The sequence below is a fragment of the Mytilus californianus genome, unplaced genomic scaffold (assembly GCF_021869535.1).
Source record: "Mytilus californianus isolate M0D057914Y unplaced genomic scaffold, xbMytCali1.0.p SCAF_7, whole genome shotgun sequence".
Taxonomy (NCBI): Eukaryota; Metazoa; Mollusca; class Bivalvia; order Mytilida; family Mytilidae; genus Mytilus; species Mytilus californianus.
The window spans coordinates 36,022,747-36,037,598 of record NW_026262723.1 but is presented as its reverse complement, the minus strand read 5'-3'; the positions used below and the strand labels follow the sequence as shown (position 1 = coordinate 36,037,598).

The following is a 14,852-nucleotide window of genomic DNA, read 5'->3' as shown; positions in this document are numbered from 1 at the left end:
GAATTAGTTACACTACATAATTTATATGTTTAAAGCCATATACCAATCTAATTGTTTTATTATAGGTACAGCAATTCATATAAGTCATGGAACTTTAAAGTATTTATTACAGATGAGAGGAATTAATGAAAGACTTTATAAACAATAATAAAAATAATCCAGTCTGCAATAGTTATTTACAAATTAATGCCATGTACACATTATTTTGTTGATATCTTCCTCTGTTTCAACTTTCCAAAGGTCACCACACATTTTTCAAAATCAAAATCTTCCTCCTTTGGTCCTTCAATTGATATATGCATTAAGCAATTTAGCACTTTTTGTCGTAGTATTTTTCTCAAAGGTGTTTTAACTCTGTTTAAGCATGAATAAAATGCTCCGCTGGGGCGCAGCTTGATACGACCTCAGAGGTCGAACCCTGAACAGTTGGGGCAAGTATGGACACAACATTCAAGCTAGATACAGCACTGAATTCGGATTGTAATTAAATATTTGACACAGCATAGGTTTCTCACACAGAATGAAAGTGGTCTAAGAACTTAAAAATTTTTAATTTACCTATTCAAACCATATCGTTATTATTTGCTTTTATATATAAATCAGAAATAACCAATTTAAAATGGAAAATTTTAAAGAAAAAACATACATATGATGGACTGTGAAACTCAGATCAGGAGATTGGAAAATTTTGGTCAGGAGATTAGGACTCAGATCAGGAGGTTTTTAATCGACATAAATTTTGTCGTAAATGTAACCGTGTGCTGTAAAAATTGTCTTTTAAAGTGTGTTTTCTTCAACTTTCAATCCGAATGTATTATGTATTATGTATTATGTTTATAGTACCCTTATACTTATAAAGTTTCTTTATCTTTATATTCTACATGTTCAATCTAACATTCTTTTTTTTTTAGTATGTTCTTTAAATTTTTCAATTCATATCTTTTATATCATTATTCTATAGGACAATCATTGCAATCAGATCATTTGTTTACCTATCTGCATTTGCATTTAGATTTTGTTTGAATATTCAGAATCTCATTTAAATTTGTAACAAGGGTCATAGTTATTATATGAAATCAATTTAAGCCTTGAAAGAAAGTATAGAACCCTCAAATAATTTTCAAATTATTATTTTTTGATTTGTCCTAAGACATTTAAAATCATTTAATTACCATCCTTTTATGATTATTTGTTCAATTTATATTTTATTTATATTCTTTTAAAAATTTACATTATTTAAAGGAAAGTAACTTAAAACAGGATAAATCAAGGGAAGTAACCCAATAAATACACAAAGTATTTATTACACAACGGCAGTTAGCCTGAGGTAAAAATCGTTGATTACCAGTATGTTTGACACCCAAGCTGACAAGTGAAGCCATATAATTATGCATGTTAATTGATTTACAAGTAAAATATAACTTCAGGTGATGTCAGTTACACCAGATGTCTGAGATGATATGTTGGGCAGAAATTTTTCATTCATGAAAAATTTCATACACAGGATTTTTTTCTCTTCAACGCAAGGTCGGGAGGTGACCCCTGAAAACGGGATTATTGTACTCCCATCGGGAGGTTCACATGTATGAAAAAAGGAAAAAAAATCCCCCCCCCCCCAATTTTTTTGAACCCCCTTATGATTCATCACCATACCTGCCAACTGTTACTATTTGCGGGGGATTTCCCCCATGGAGGCTCTCTATTGGAAATTTTGAAAGAGCAATTTTGTCCACAATTTAAAACAAAACAATCAATTTTACCATGGGTATAGGATTGTTAAAGTATGAAGAAGCAAATAAACAACATTAAAATAAATTTGAAGGCCCCTTTAAAGGTTTTGTAGGACTATGATAGCCATCTTGCACGTAAAACCCCCAAGGGCATTTTGAAATGTTGGCAGGTATGCATCACCCCAAACTCAATCCCAGCTTTCCCTTTGAGGTATGGTACCTTGCAGTACAATTTCAATGAGATCCATACACCTGAACACAAGTTATTGTCTGGAAACTAGAAAAATGCTTGTTTTTTGGCCCCAAATTCCTAAACGTTTAGGGCAATTACCCCCAAACTCAAACCCAGCTTTCCCTTTGTGATATGGAACCTTGCAGTACAATTTCATTAAGATCCATACACTTACACACAAGTTATTGTCCTGAAACTAGAAAAATGCTTGTTTTTCGCCCCTTTTTGGCCCCTAATTCCTAAAATATAGAGGCAAATACCCCCAAAATCAATCCAAGCATTCCCTTTGTGATATGGAACCTTGTGATACAATGTCAGAGAGATCCATACACTTACACACAAGTTATTGTCATGAAACTAGAAAAATGCTTGTTTTTTGCCCCTTTTTGGCCCCTTATTCCTAAAATTTGGAGGCAATTACCCCCAAAATCAATCCCAGCATTCCCTTTGTGATATGGAACCTTGTGGTACAATGTCAGAGAGATCCATACACTTTCACACAAGTTATGTCTGGAAGTTACAAAAATGCTTATTTTTGGCCCCTTTTTGGCCCCTAATTCCTTAACTGTGGGTACCATAACCCCCAAAATCAATCCCCACCTTCCTTTTGTGGTATTGAACCTTCTGGTAAAATTTCATTGAGATCCATTCACTAAAACTAAAGTTAGAGTGCGAAAACTAATGTGTCTTCGGACGACGACGCCGGACGACGACGCCGGACGACGACGACGACGCCAACATCATACCAATATATGACCACAAAAATTTTTTTGCGGTCGTATAAAAACACCTTTCACAATCAGCTGTTGAAACTGGCAAAAGAAGATCAATTGCTGCATACTTAGATAGACAAGGATATAAAGTTCCAAGATTGGCAACTTTGTTCATTGTCTGCCTAAATGTCATGTCTTTACATTCTTTCCACAGGCACTTGTCTCAGAAAAAAAATTTCCTATATACCTTAATAATATATTAAGGTGTATAGGAAAAAAAATTTCTGAGACAAGTGCCTGTGATTCTTTCACTAACAGTGTCCTCAGTTTGCTGATAGAATGGTTTCAGCATCAACAGCAAGTTGTTAAATAAAACTTTGAATGTCATCATTGCTTCACAGAGATTTTACAGGAAACAATAAAACAAAGTTTATTTGCGTTAATTACAGAAGTCGTCAATGAAGAATACCTGACATACGGACATACGGATGACATTGTTTGGAAGCTAAGCTGATATTTTATTTCATGACAATTTGTATCTATTTTTTTTAAATACATCCCTGTCCGATTTATTTACAATGCTTCGAATTCATAATTGTAAAAATCCTATCTTGCCGAAGTGAAAGAAATTTAGCCCCACTTGTGTAAAAAACGGCAAATGAATCCGCTACACTTAAGCTTCATGTGACCCATTGAAATAAAAATAGAACAACACAAGTTTATTAAAACAATATTTCCTTAAATAACTACGTATGTTATGATAGTTTTTCTATCAAATCTTTTAAATATTTCATAAGACACGTCTTTTTCTCGGCCCGGTGGCGGTGATGTGTATTCTTTGATATAATCAATCAACCGCAACTAATCTAAAAATAACTGATTGTTGTGACCAATCAAAAAATTAATTCATCGATGTAAACATAGCTGCTACAAAAAACTGTGAAACTTTATTAAAACAAAAGTTTTGTCCATTCTCGGTGAAATTACGTTAGTTTTATTTTATAATACCGGATACTATACCAAATTTTAAATTTCTACTTTTTAATGATCACAGTAAAATAACGATGTCAAACACCCGTTTTAAAGGTGAAATTTATACTGGAAAAGGTTAAACTTTTTATTAAGCACAGAAAGATATGCATTGGAGATTAATCTGACTATTTATTTATCAGCTAACTGGCAACTTCTATCATGTAACCGAAGTCTTGATATATAACCAACTAATCAAGAAGGTTGTAAAATCCCGGCACGCGCGACGTGATGCATCCGATTATCAGTCGGACGAGTTTAAAACACATGTGGAGTGTTGTCACTTGTCACTCCACTTTCAAAATATCGATAATAAATATTTTACACAGTTATAATTCTCACACATAGCGGGATGCATTGCGGCAATGATGAAAGCATGGCAGTCGAAATTTATGCGTAGTGGTACTGCAATGCTTTAATAGCCTAGGGAAAACACTGGTCTGGATTAATACTTCTGCAAAGACAATGTCATTTTATTGTTTCAATAAACCGACTTAAATAAAAATCAAATTATAACTTTGTAATGATTATAAATGTTTACCTTTTGATATAAATTTTGATATATTGAATATAGATACGGGAAAAAAATGAACTCAAATGTTTTATTTCCATGTATTTTATGACGTATTTAAAAACAGCTTTGTGTAAAGAAAAATCTTATTCGAATCACAACAAATTCTGATCGGCGGTAAAAGAAACTTCCCATCACTTTATTCATATAACAAATCAATTTACAACAACTTCCCAACGATGTCATAATAGAAAGCACGAGTGATCTGGCTGACCAAAATGTTCAACTTGAAGCTAATGATTGACAGGTATGATTAGATCTTGAGGCTCCTGTGGGGAACGTGGTGTCGAAAGGAAAATAGATTATTCAATTATATATTTTAGGACCCGTACAATATGTCGATCTGATATGGAAAATTGTGAGTTTCTTTTAACAGCACAAAGAAATAAGACGTTAGAAGGGCAGGGCTCACGCTACCAGGCGACTAGGGCAAAGAAGTCGCTTTCCCGTCTGTCACTTCGCTTTGCCCGACCCTCAAAAGCGAAAACAAGTCGCCCTGTGGTTTACAATACTCGCTTTCAGTCGCTTTCGTCATCGGCAATATTCAATTTTTACCAAGACGATGAAACAGCAATTTTTCATTTAAAAGTAAAGAAATTCAAGGCATAAACGATTTATTTTCTTTAGAAAAGAGGTCAAAGCATTGATTTCAAAGTTGGTGGCATGTTATTTCATAAGAATTAATTTTTTATCACTTCCGGTACTTGTTACTCGAGCATACATCAAATCATTCTAACTCTCGGCAAAATAAGTTGTTACTTCATTAGAACTTGATGAAATTTGTCTGAAGTAAATTTGTTATCCTTGTATTGCATTAAAAACGTCCTATTCCTTTCCAAATAGCGTGTCAAACATCGTTTATTTTTTGTAAATTTTTCTTCGTCCGCCATTTAAATTATTGGGCATATTATTGTACAACTACGGATCGGAGTTGGGATTTCATCGGAAACAGACCTGCTATGACCGAAATCCGGATTTTTACGATAATGACTATGGACGAATGAATGGCACTGCTGACAGACAAAAATTGATCCCAAAAGGAAAAATTACGCTTTCCACACGCATTAACATACTTTTGGTTAGATCTTCTTGATTAATGTATATATATTTCCATGTATATGCATTGATTCAATTTATAAGTTAAAGTTGCTCAACTCTGGGACTATTACACTAGTATAATTATATTATGTCCTAGCTTAACTGTTAAATTTATATATCTTTTTAATGAGAATACTCAGTTTCATGAAGATGATAACAGAGTTGTTTTTTAATTGATATAACAACTTTCTTTTCCTTTTTGATATAAAAAAAAAATCTTTTTTATTAGTGCCAGATATTTAATTGTTTTTTTCTGGAAAGAGGACTCATATGATTGTGCAACTAGATATGATAAAATTAAACAACTTTAAATTTGAACAGTTACTTTAATTGTATACCCTGGTACAAATTGAACAATATAAAAAAATAAGATATATATGGCCCTTAATGTTTTATATTAAAAACCAAACATTGTAGTGCCGCGAGCGAACAAGCACTTCTCTTTCAAATCTCACCACTTCTCCCTCTCGATTTCAAAATGAGAAGTCACTTTTCCCTATAATTCTGAAGTAGTGTGAGCCCTGAAGGGTAACAATTTTGTAACCATAAAAGAATGACTCGTATATAATTTACGGGACTGATTTTATCCAAAGCTTGTTGAAAACATTCAATTTCAAACCTTCTTGGTTGGAATGAACATGTTCGATGTATATGCAAATAGGTCTTTCTTATATAATATATTTAAATTATCTTCATTAATTACAATACAATATATAACATGTATCTATGATATCCTCCATAAAGACTAAATATATGTACAGGTAAAATTTCATTCTAATCAATCGGGTACAGATTGATTTACGACCTTCCACTGGTATTGCACAAGGAATATCACAGCAGGTGTTAATTACACTAGGACAAGTGTCAAATCAGTGAAACATCTTGCTGGATTACGGCATCTTCTGTAATAAGACTCTATTAGTACATTTTTTAACGTAAAAACGATTTCCATTCATATATTAAAAAAAAATTATTGTAGTTGTGTATTGCAAAGTTACCACGTGTATTCATCCTGTTCATTGGTCACATTAAAATAGATTTTTCTTTATTGAACAATGACAAAATTCGATATTTAAATCGAAAGTAACTTTATTATCAAAAACACTGTTTTATCTCAACTGAAAAGGGAAATAAGACATTTTTTTTTTATCTGACTGTAAACATTGTATATATCACAACGATCTATTAATAACCAACGCTCACGCATAAAGGATTCTGTAAACACCTATATACAACGATCTATCAATAACCGTCGCTCACGCATCACAGATTCTATTGATGACTCAATACACACCAGTTTTATCGGACAAACGGCTAATTCCTGCCGACATGGTAAATCTCCGGATGACATGCATAATCTACTGTGACACAGCAAATTTACAATGAACCTAATTATTATCCGTTTCGCGCAGATTCTCCAAGAACACCAGAGTTTTTCCAAAAATCGCAGGGTTTTGCCAAATAGGTCTACCAGTGTAAGTTTCAAGTAGATATGACAACAACTTCATCAAGTTCATGGGTAACTACCTTGACCAAAAACCTAAATCTGATAATTATATAAAGGACAGACAAATAAACAGACAAACAGAAGGACAGACAAATAAACTGACAAACAGAAGGACCGACCAGAAACCAAAATCCACCAACGATTTCTTAGGCAGCCACAAAACCTGGTTCAAGTGTCGCATTCTGAAATAAAAATATTGCTTGCAATTATTTTACCTGGACTTTTATTGTTGATCCAATGTTTGTTACAATAGACCAGAAACAGGATTTAGAATTCAGATAGTTGTTAGTGCTGACAATTTCACCTGAAGGATTTGAATCTGCATCAATCACATAATGACATTTAGTCGCTGAAAAAGTCAAAAAAGATTATAAGTTGTGTATCAATTGGCCAAAGAAATATGTTTAATAACAGTTTCACTACTGACAATAAATTTATATGAGTATTTCTTCAAAATATATTTCATCAATTTAATAGCTGTTGTAAACGCTAACTTATTTTTATAAATAAATGGAGAATGTGTTCATGGGACACAGATTATGCCCCGGCTTGCATATATCATTATAGAAGGACAAACTACGGAACGGTAAAAGTAACACCATTCAAATTCAAACTTGATCTGAGTTTTGTGGTAATAAGCATTGTGTATAAGTTTCATATCCTTTGGTTGAGGCGAACTAAATGCTAACTTATTTTTATAAATAAAAGGAGAATGTGTCCATGGGACACAGATTATGCCCCTGCTTTCATATAGCATTATAGAAGGACATACTCTGGATTGGTAAAAGTAACACCTTCCAAATTCAAACCTGATCTGAGTTTTGTGGTTATAAGCATTGTGTATAAGTTTCATAACCTTTGGTTGAGAGAAGAGTTAGAGAACAGAAACTAATTTTTGTGAAATATCAAAACCCAATGACAAAAGTTATCAGGGCCGAACAAGATTGTATGAGAAACAGAATCAGGAGCAAAATCACAGAACTAAAACATATTGTATATTCACTATAATTAGTTACCCAGGTCATGAATACTTTTCAAAAATTGTCCTTCCAATCAAAAACCAACTGTTGGTCGAAAGTTATACCAAATAAAATAGTTGAGAGTTGTTTCCCTTTTAAAGTCCAAAGTTCTGCAGTGTATACAAGCAAAATTGCAAGCTTTAACACCTAATTATAACACTGAAACTTTATCAAGTAATATTTATACATATATAAACATATCATTGGTGTACTGCTACACTTTTTTTCCTTTCCTTTTGGCAGGGAAATTTATCTCAACACACATGCTCAAGAATGAGCATTTCTGCTGGTTGCACATCAATCAAAAACAAATATGACTATTCATTACATCAGCAGAGTAAATCTCTTTTCCATTTGACAGGTATTGTTGTATCTGATTCAAGAATCTTCAATACATGAAAAACAATTCTCAGCTGAATTTAAATGGATGATGTACGTCAGGTTTGTTTTAAACTATAAGCTTCTTCCAATAACACTCCACTTAAAGAAAGAACTTTATGAAAGCGTAAATACAAACCACAATCAGCTTCATCTGACATATCCTGGCAGTCATTATGGCCGTCACAGACAAATTTGGACTGGATTCCTTCTCCACTTCTACAGCGGAAATAATCTAAATATCAAAATAAAACAATTAATTCTAATTTTACTCCTGAAGTTTCAAAGAAGAACAAAAATAAAACACAGGTTATTCATTAATGTAAGAGATCATAAAAATAATAAATCTTAATACACAGTTAGGTACCAAAGGATCAGACACTATGGCATACCTGCCAATTCCTCAACATCTCCATGCAAAATGTTTTCACCATCTAGCAAATCTGCAAAAAGTCCCTGAATACATGTATGTACACATTTCATTAGGTGCAAATCTTTTTTAAATTTTTCGTACAAACATTATATACATGTATGTAGCTAGATCATCAAAATTCTGTTTTACTGCAACCAAAGGAAATGTAAACAGTATTGATTTTGTCATCAACAAATGAAAACATCACTGAATTTGTATTCTTTTCGAATGGTTTTTTGGATGTATAAATACATATCTACATTTATTTTCTATATAGAGATTGCTTTATTTATATATAACATTATAAATATTTATTACAAGGTTAAATCCAAACTATCCTACTGCCTGTCCATACTTTTATTTTGGCATTGCACAAGTCATGCCTTCTTTGACTGTCCATGGCGTTAAAACACTAAATCCCTGGAATGCGTTTTAGTTGATTTTAGTGTCTGATGCATGATTTTTTATTATTAATTGTTTTTGGCTTTTAACTAGCTTTCAGTAACTGCGAGTACTCTCAAATCGTACTTTCATGTTAAATTTGACGTTACACAATTTGTAATGCATTTTTGTTATTCAATGTTTACTTATTTTGTGTTATATTTCGTCTCACTATTTTTAATATGTACCACCTTTGATCAGTATTTAGTATGACGATAAATTTTCACTGCTGTTTTCTTACTATGAACAAAAAATTTATTTATTTTGTAAAAAATATCTCTGTACTCCTAACAACAAAATTATTATATTTAAATTTACCTGTGTACCTTATCTTATTTAACGTCATTTTTCTCCAAGGTTATAGTTGTCTTTTTGGAGATGGAGGAGGTAAGCAAACTTTTTTTAATAGATTTTATTTTGAGGCTAATTAAAGGTTATACCATTACTTTCATCCCTGTGTTCGAGATGAAGTGGTGCGGACATTGTGTCATAGATCAAATTTGTTTTTGTTAATATGTCTTTTTGATTGAGTTAAGCCATTCAATTGATATTTTATGGTGTGTCTTTCTATGTTGTAATGTAACACATATCAGGTTAGGGTGAAGGTTGGCACCTGTTAAAACGTTTAAACCCGCTGCATTAGTTTGCACCTGTCCTAAGACTAAGCTAAGTCAGGAACCTGTTTCAGTGGTTGTCGTTTGTTAATGTGGTTCTTAAGTGTTTCTCGTTTCTTGTTTTTTATATAGATTAGACCGTTGGTTTTCCTGTTTGAATTGTTTTACACTAGTCATTTTGGGGCCCTTTATAGCTTGCTGTTCGGTGGGAGCCAAGGCTCCGTGTTGAAGGCCGTACTTTGATCTATAATTGTTTCCTTTTTACACATTGTGACTTGGATGGAGAGTTGTCTCATTGGCACTCGTACCACATCTTCTTATTTCTAAGTAAAACCAAAATCATTTAAGTGTGAAATGTAGGCTATGGTGACCAAATTATTGTATGTATTATTAATAAAATGTATAAAGGACATGCAAGATGAATAAATCAATGATAAGTTATCTCATGTTTCTGAAAAGAATACTAAAACAAAAAGGAGGTTAAATAAGAGTCATTCAAAATGCAAAAATAGTACACTGATTCAAGCCTTTCAAAATTATGTTTATTCTATTGTTGTATTTTGTTGTTTTAATCCAGTTTGACCTAAAGTGGCAATTACTGAATGTAAAAAAAAATGGGGAATTTGTCCATGGGACACAGATGATGCCCCCGCTTGCATATAATGTTATCAAGGTACATAACTCAAGAACGGTAAAAGTGACACTACCCAAATTTGAACTTGATCTGGGTTTTCTGGTAATAAGAATTGTATATAAGTTTCATAACATTTGGTTGAGGCAAACTCAAATTAGAGAACAGAAGACAAACATTCAGCAATTTTTCCATTTGTAAATGGACATAACTCTAGAACGGTAAAAGTGATGCCACCAAAATTCAAAATAGATCTGTGTTTTGTGGTAATTAGCTTTGTGTATAAGCTTCATGACATTTGGTAGAGACAAACTCAAGTTAGAGAACGGAAATGAAAAATTCAGCATTTTTTCATTTATAAAGGGGCATAACTCTAGAACGGTAAAAGTGACACCACCAAAATTCAAACTTAATCTTTGTTTTGTAGTAATAAGCATTGTGTATAACAAGGCTTCCAAAACGGTCATATATTCCGGACATATAGCACGAAACGGTCATCTACTTTTTAGTTTTCAATGCTTTCTTAAGAGACGGTCATTTTAACATAAATCGCGATCTTTTTGATCCAACCTTTTGCCTTTAACAGCCACACATTTCCGGTCATAAAAGTGACATGATCATTAAGTACTATCATTGTATCAAAACAACCCCTACTTTAATACCTTCTCATTTTAATCAAGGCTAATTAGTTGTTGAACAGCTGAAATTTACCTGTTCAGGTGACAGGTAAACTATTTTGAACCAGACATTGATTGGTCTATTCAAAGTTATTTTCTTACATTTCACTGGTTTGCATCTAATTAATTTAGTCAAAAAGATTCAAATTATCAGAAATACATTTACAAATATGATTTGATGAAAAAATTAAAAAGGTGAAAATGAAAAATCGTCATAACCACGTTGTTTTAACCAGAGACATGACTTTGTTTGAACTAGTACACGTGTGTGTGCGCATGTGCGCAGGTGTGAAATTTAATTATGCATCCTAATTTCTTCAAAAAATGCTTAAATTGTCATTGATACCTTTATCTCACGTTTATTTCAAATATTTTCTTGAAGAAATAACGTAGAATGAGCTACTTACACTCATTCATGCTTTGCAAACGTACACAGAATTTACATATCTGTCTCTGGTCCATGTTTTACCATTGTCAAGATTACATCCGGTATTAGATTTAATCAAAGCACTAAAGCGCTGTAAAGGCAGTTAATTACAGGTTGTGTGTATTTTAAGTCCAGTTATATCATTATCTTGCATAGTACAGTGTACTTATCAGAGGTGGCTTTCAGTATTTAAGATTTAGAGATCTCTAATGATATTGAATAAGTTTTATGAATGTCATATTCTGAGCACTATATGAAGGCGATTGTTCTCACTTGTTTATGAACTAGTGCATTATGTCCAGTTTGTACCTTTTTTATCTATGTTTATAGTCAAATTAGTTATCAAAGGTACCAGGATTATAATTTAATACGCCAGACGTGTGTTTCGTCTACATAAGACTCATCAGTGACGTTCAGATCAAAATAGTAACAAAGCCAAACAAGTACAAAGTTGAAGAGCATTGAGGACCCAAAATTCCAAAAAGTTGTGCCAAATACGGCTAAGGTAATCTATTCCTTGGATAAGAAAATCCTTAGTTTTTTCATTGGCAATCATAACACATCTCCTTATTTATATAATGATCTATATTCAACGACCTCAGGTACAAAAAAAATGTATGTAACTAAACTATGATGGGAAACCTTTGACTTCTTTCTTTATATAAACTTTTGATTTGGTACCATAGAACTATGTAGAGTAAATGTACATTGCAACATGTCAACTCTTTCAATTCCAAGCAAAATTATATTTCCAAGCATAAAGTTATTTATGAATGAAATAAAATTCTCCGCTGGGGCGCAGCTTGATACGACCGCAGAGGTCGAACCCTGAACAGTTGGGGCAAGTATGAACACAACATTCAAGCTTGATTCAGCACTGAATTTGGATTGTAATTAAATATTTGACACAGCATAGGTTTCTGACACAGAATGAAAGTGGTCTAAGATACTTAAAAAAATTTAATTTACCTATTCAAACCATATCATTATTATTTGCTTTTATATATAAATCAGAAATAACCAATTTAAAATGGAAAATTTTAAAGAAAAAAAAGGAAAAAGAATCCCCCCCCAAATTTTTTGAACCCCCTTATGATTCATCACCCCAAAACTCAATCCCAGCCTTCCCTTTGTGGTATGGTACCTTGCAGTACAATTTCAGAGAGATCCATACACTTGAACACATGTAATTGTCTGGAAACTAGAAAAATGCTTGTTTTTTGGCCCCTTTTTGGTCCCAAATTCCTAAACGTTTAGGGCAATTACCCCCAAACTCAAACCCAGCTTTCCCTTTGTGATATGGAACCTTGTAGTACAATTTGATAACGATCCATACACTTACACACAAGTTATTGCCATGAAACTAGAAAAATTCGTAAGGGTTCCGCGGAACCCAGTGTCTCGCCTACTTTTTCTGTTAATCGCAGGCTCAACAAAAATGAGGAAGTAAATCAATAAAAATATTCCTCTTGATACTATCTTTTGATTGTAAGAAGCTTCTGTCCAAGTTTGGTAAAAATCCAGGATAGTTTATGAATCTAATAAATGTTTAAAAACTTTAACTGCAGACTGAATGTAATGTTAACTGGAAGAAAACAAAATTTCCTTCTAGATACTAGCATTTGATCATACACAAGCTTCTGTCCAAGTTTGGTACAAATCCAAAATTGTATAAGAAAGTTATTAAAATTTTAAAAACTTTAACCACAGAGTGAATATGTTGTTTCCTGGCAGAAAATCTAAGTCCATTTAAAAGTAAAATACGGAAAAAATGGATTTAATTTTTTACAAAATTTCCTTCTAGATACTAGCTTTTGATCATAAACAAGCTTCTGTCCAAGTTTGGTACAAATCCAAAATAGTATAAGAAAGTTATTAAAATTTTAAAAACTTTAACCACAGAGTGAATGTGTTGTTTCCTGGCAGAAAATCTAAGTCCATTTAAAAGTAAAATAAGGAAAAAACGGATTTATTTTTTTTACAAAATTTACTTCTAGATACTATCTTATGATCATAAACAAGCTTCTGTCCAAGTTTGGTACAAACCCAGGATAGTTTAAGAAAGTTATTAAAATTTTAAAAACTTTAACCACAGAGTGAATGTAATATTTCCCGGCAGAAAAACTAAGTCCATTTATAAGTAAAATACGGAAAAAATGGAATTTTATTTTTACAAAATTTACTTCTGGATACTATCTTATGATCATAAACAAGCTTCTGTCCAAGTTTGGTAGAAATCCAGGATAGTTTAAGAAAGTTATTAAAATTTCAAAAACTTTAACCACAGAGTGAATATTTGTGGACGCCGCCGACGACGACGACACCGACGGAATGTAGGATCGCTATGTCTCGCTTTTTCGACTAAAGTCAAAGGCTCGACAAAAATGCTTGTTTTTTGCCCCTTTTTGGCCCCTAATTCCTAAAATTTGGAGGCAATTACCCCCAAAATCAATCCCAGCATTCCCTTTGTGATATGGAACCATGTGATACAATGTCAGAGAGATCCATAGGCTTACACACAAGTTATTGTCATGAAACTAGAAAAATGCTTGTTTTTTGCCCCTTTTTGGCCCCTAATTCCTAAAATTTGGAGGCAATTACCCCCAAAATCAATCCTAGCATTCCCTTTGTGGTATGGTACCTTGCAGTACAATTTCAGAGAGATCCATACACTTGAACACAAGTTATTGTCTGGAAACTAGAAAAATGCTTATTTTTGGTCCCTTATTCCTAAACTTTTTGGGCAATTACCCCCAAACTCAATTCCAGCTTTCCCTTTGTGATATGGAACCTTGTAGTACAATTTCATAAAGATCCATACACTTACACACAAGTTATTGCCATGAAACTAGAAAAATGCTTGTTTTTTGCCCCTTTTTGGCCCCTAATTCCTAAAATTTTGAGGCAATTACCCCCAAATTCAATCCCAGCATTCCCTTTGTGATATGGAACCTTGTGATACAATGTCAGAGAGATCCATAGACTTGCACACAAGTTATTGTCATGAAACTAGAAAAATGCTTGTTTTTTGCCCCTAATTCCTAAAATTTGGAGGCAATCACCCCCAAAAATCAATCCCAGCATTCCCTTTGTGATATGGAACCTTGTGGTACAATGTCAGAGAGATCCATACACTTACACACAAGTTATGTCTGGAAGTTACAAAAATGCTTATTTTTGGCCCCTAATTCCTTAACTGTTGGTACCATAACCCCCAAAATCAATCCCCACTTTCCTTTTGTGGTATTGAACCTTATTTTAAAATTTCATTGAGATCCATTCACTTAAACTAAAGTTAGAGTGCAAAAACTAATGTGTCTTCGGACGACGACACCGGCGACGCCAACGTCATACCAATATACGTCCACAAAAA

At 33.0% G+C, this 14,852-nt stretch overlaps 1 protein-coding gene across 1 annotated transcript in view; it reads right to left on the bottom strand.

Annotated features, from left to right (window-relative positions):
- LOC127710082 (uncharacterized) overlaps positions 1-14,852 on the bottom strand; it is a 467,780-nt gene that overhangs the window by 407,766 nt on the left and 45,162 nt on the right. The window contains exons 6-7 of the mRNA XM_052215826.1: positions 8,417-8,512; positions 7,096-7,229 (exon numbers count right to left, since the gene is read on the bottom strand). Coding sequence (XP_052071786.1) covers positions 7,096-7,229; positions 8,417-8,512 — 230 coding nt within the window. The remainder of the gene's footprint in view (positions 1-7,095; positions 7,230-8,416; positions 8,513-14,852) is intronic.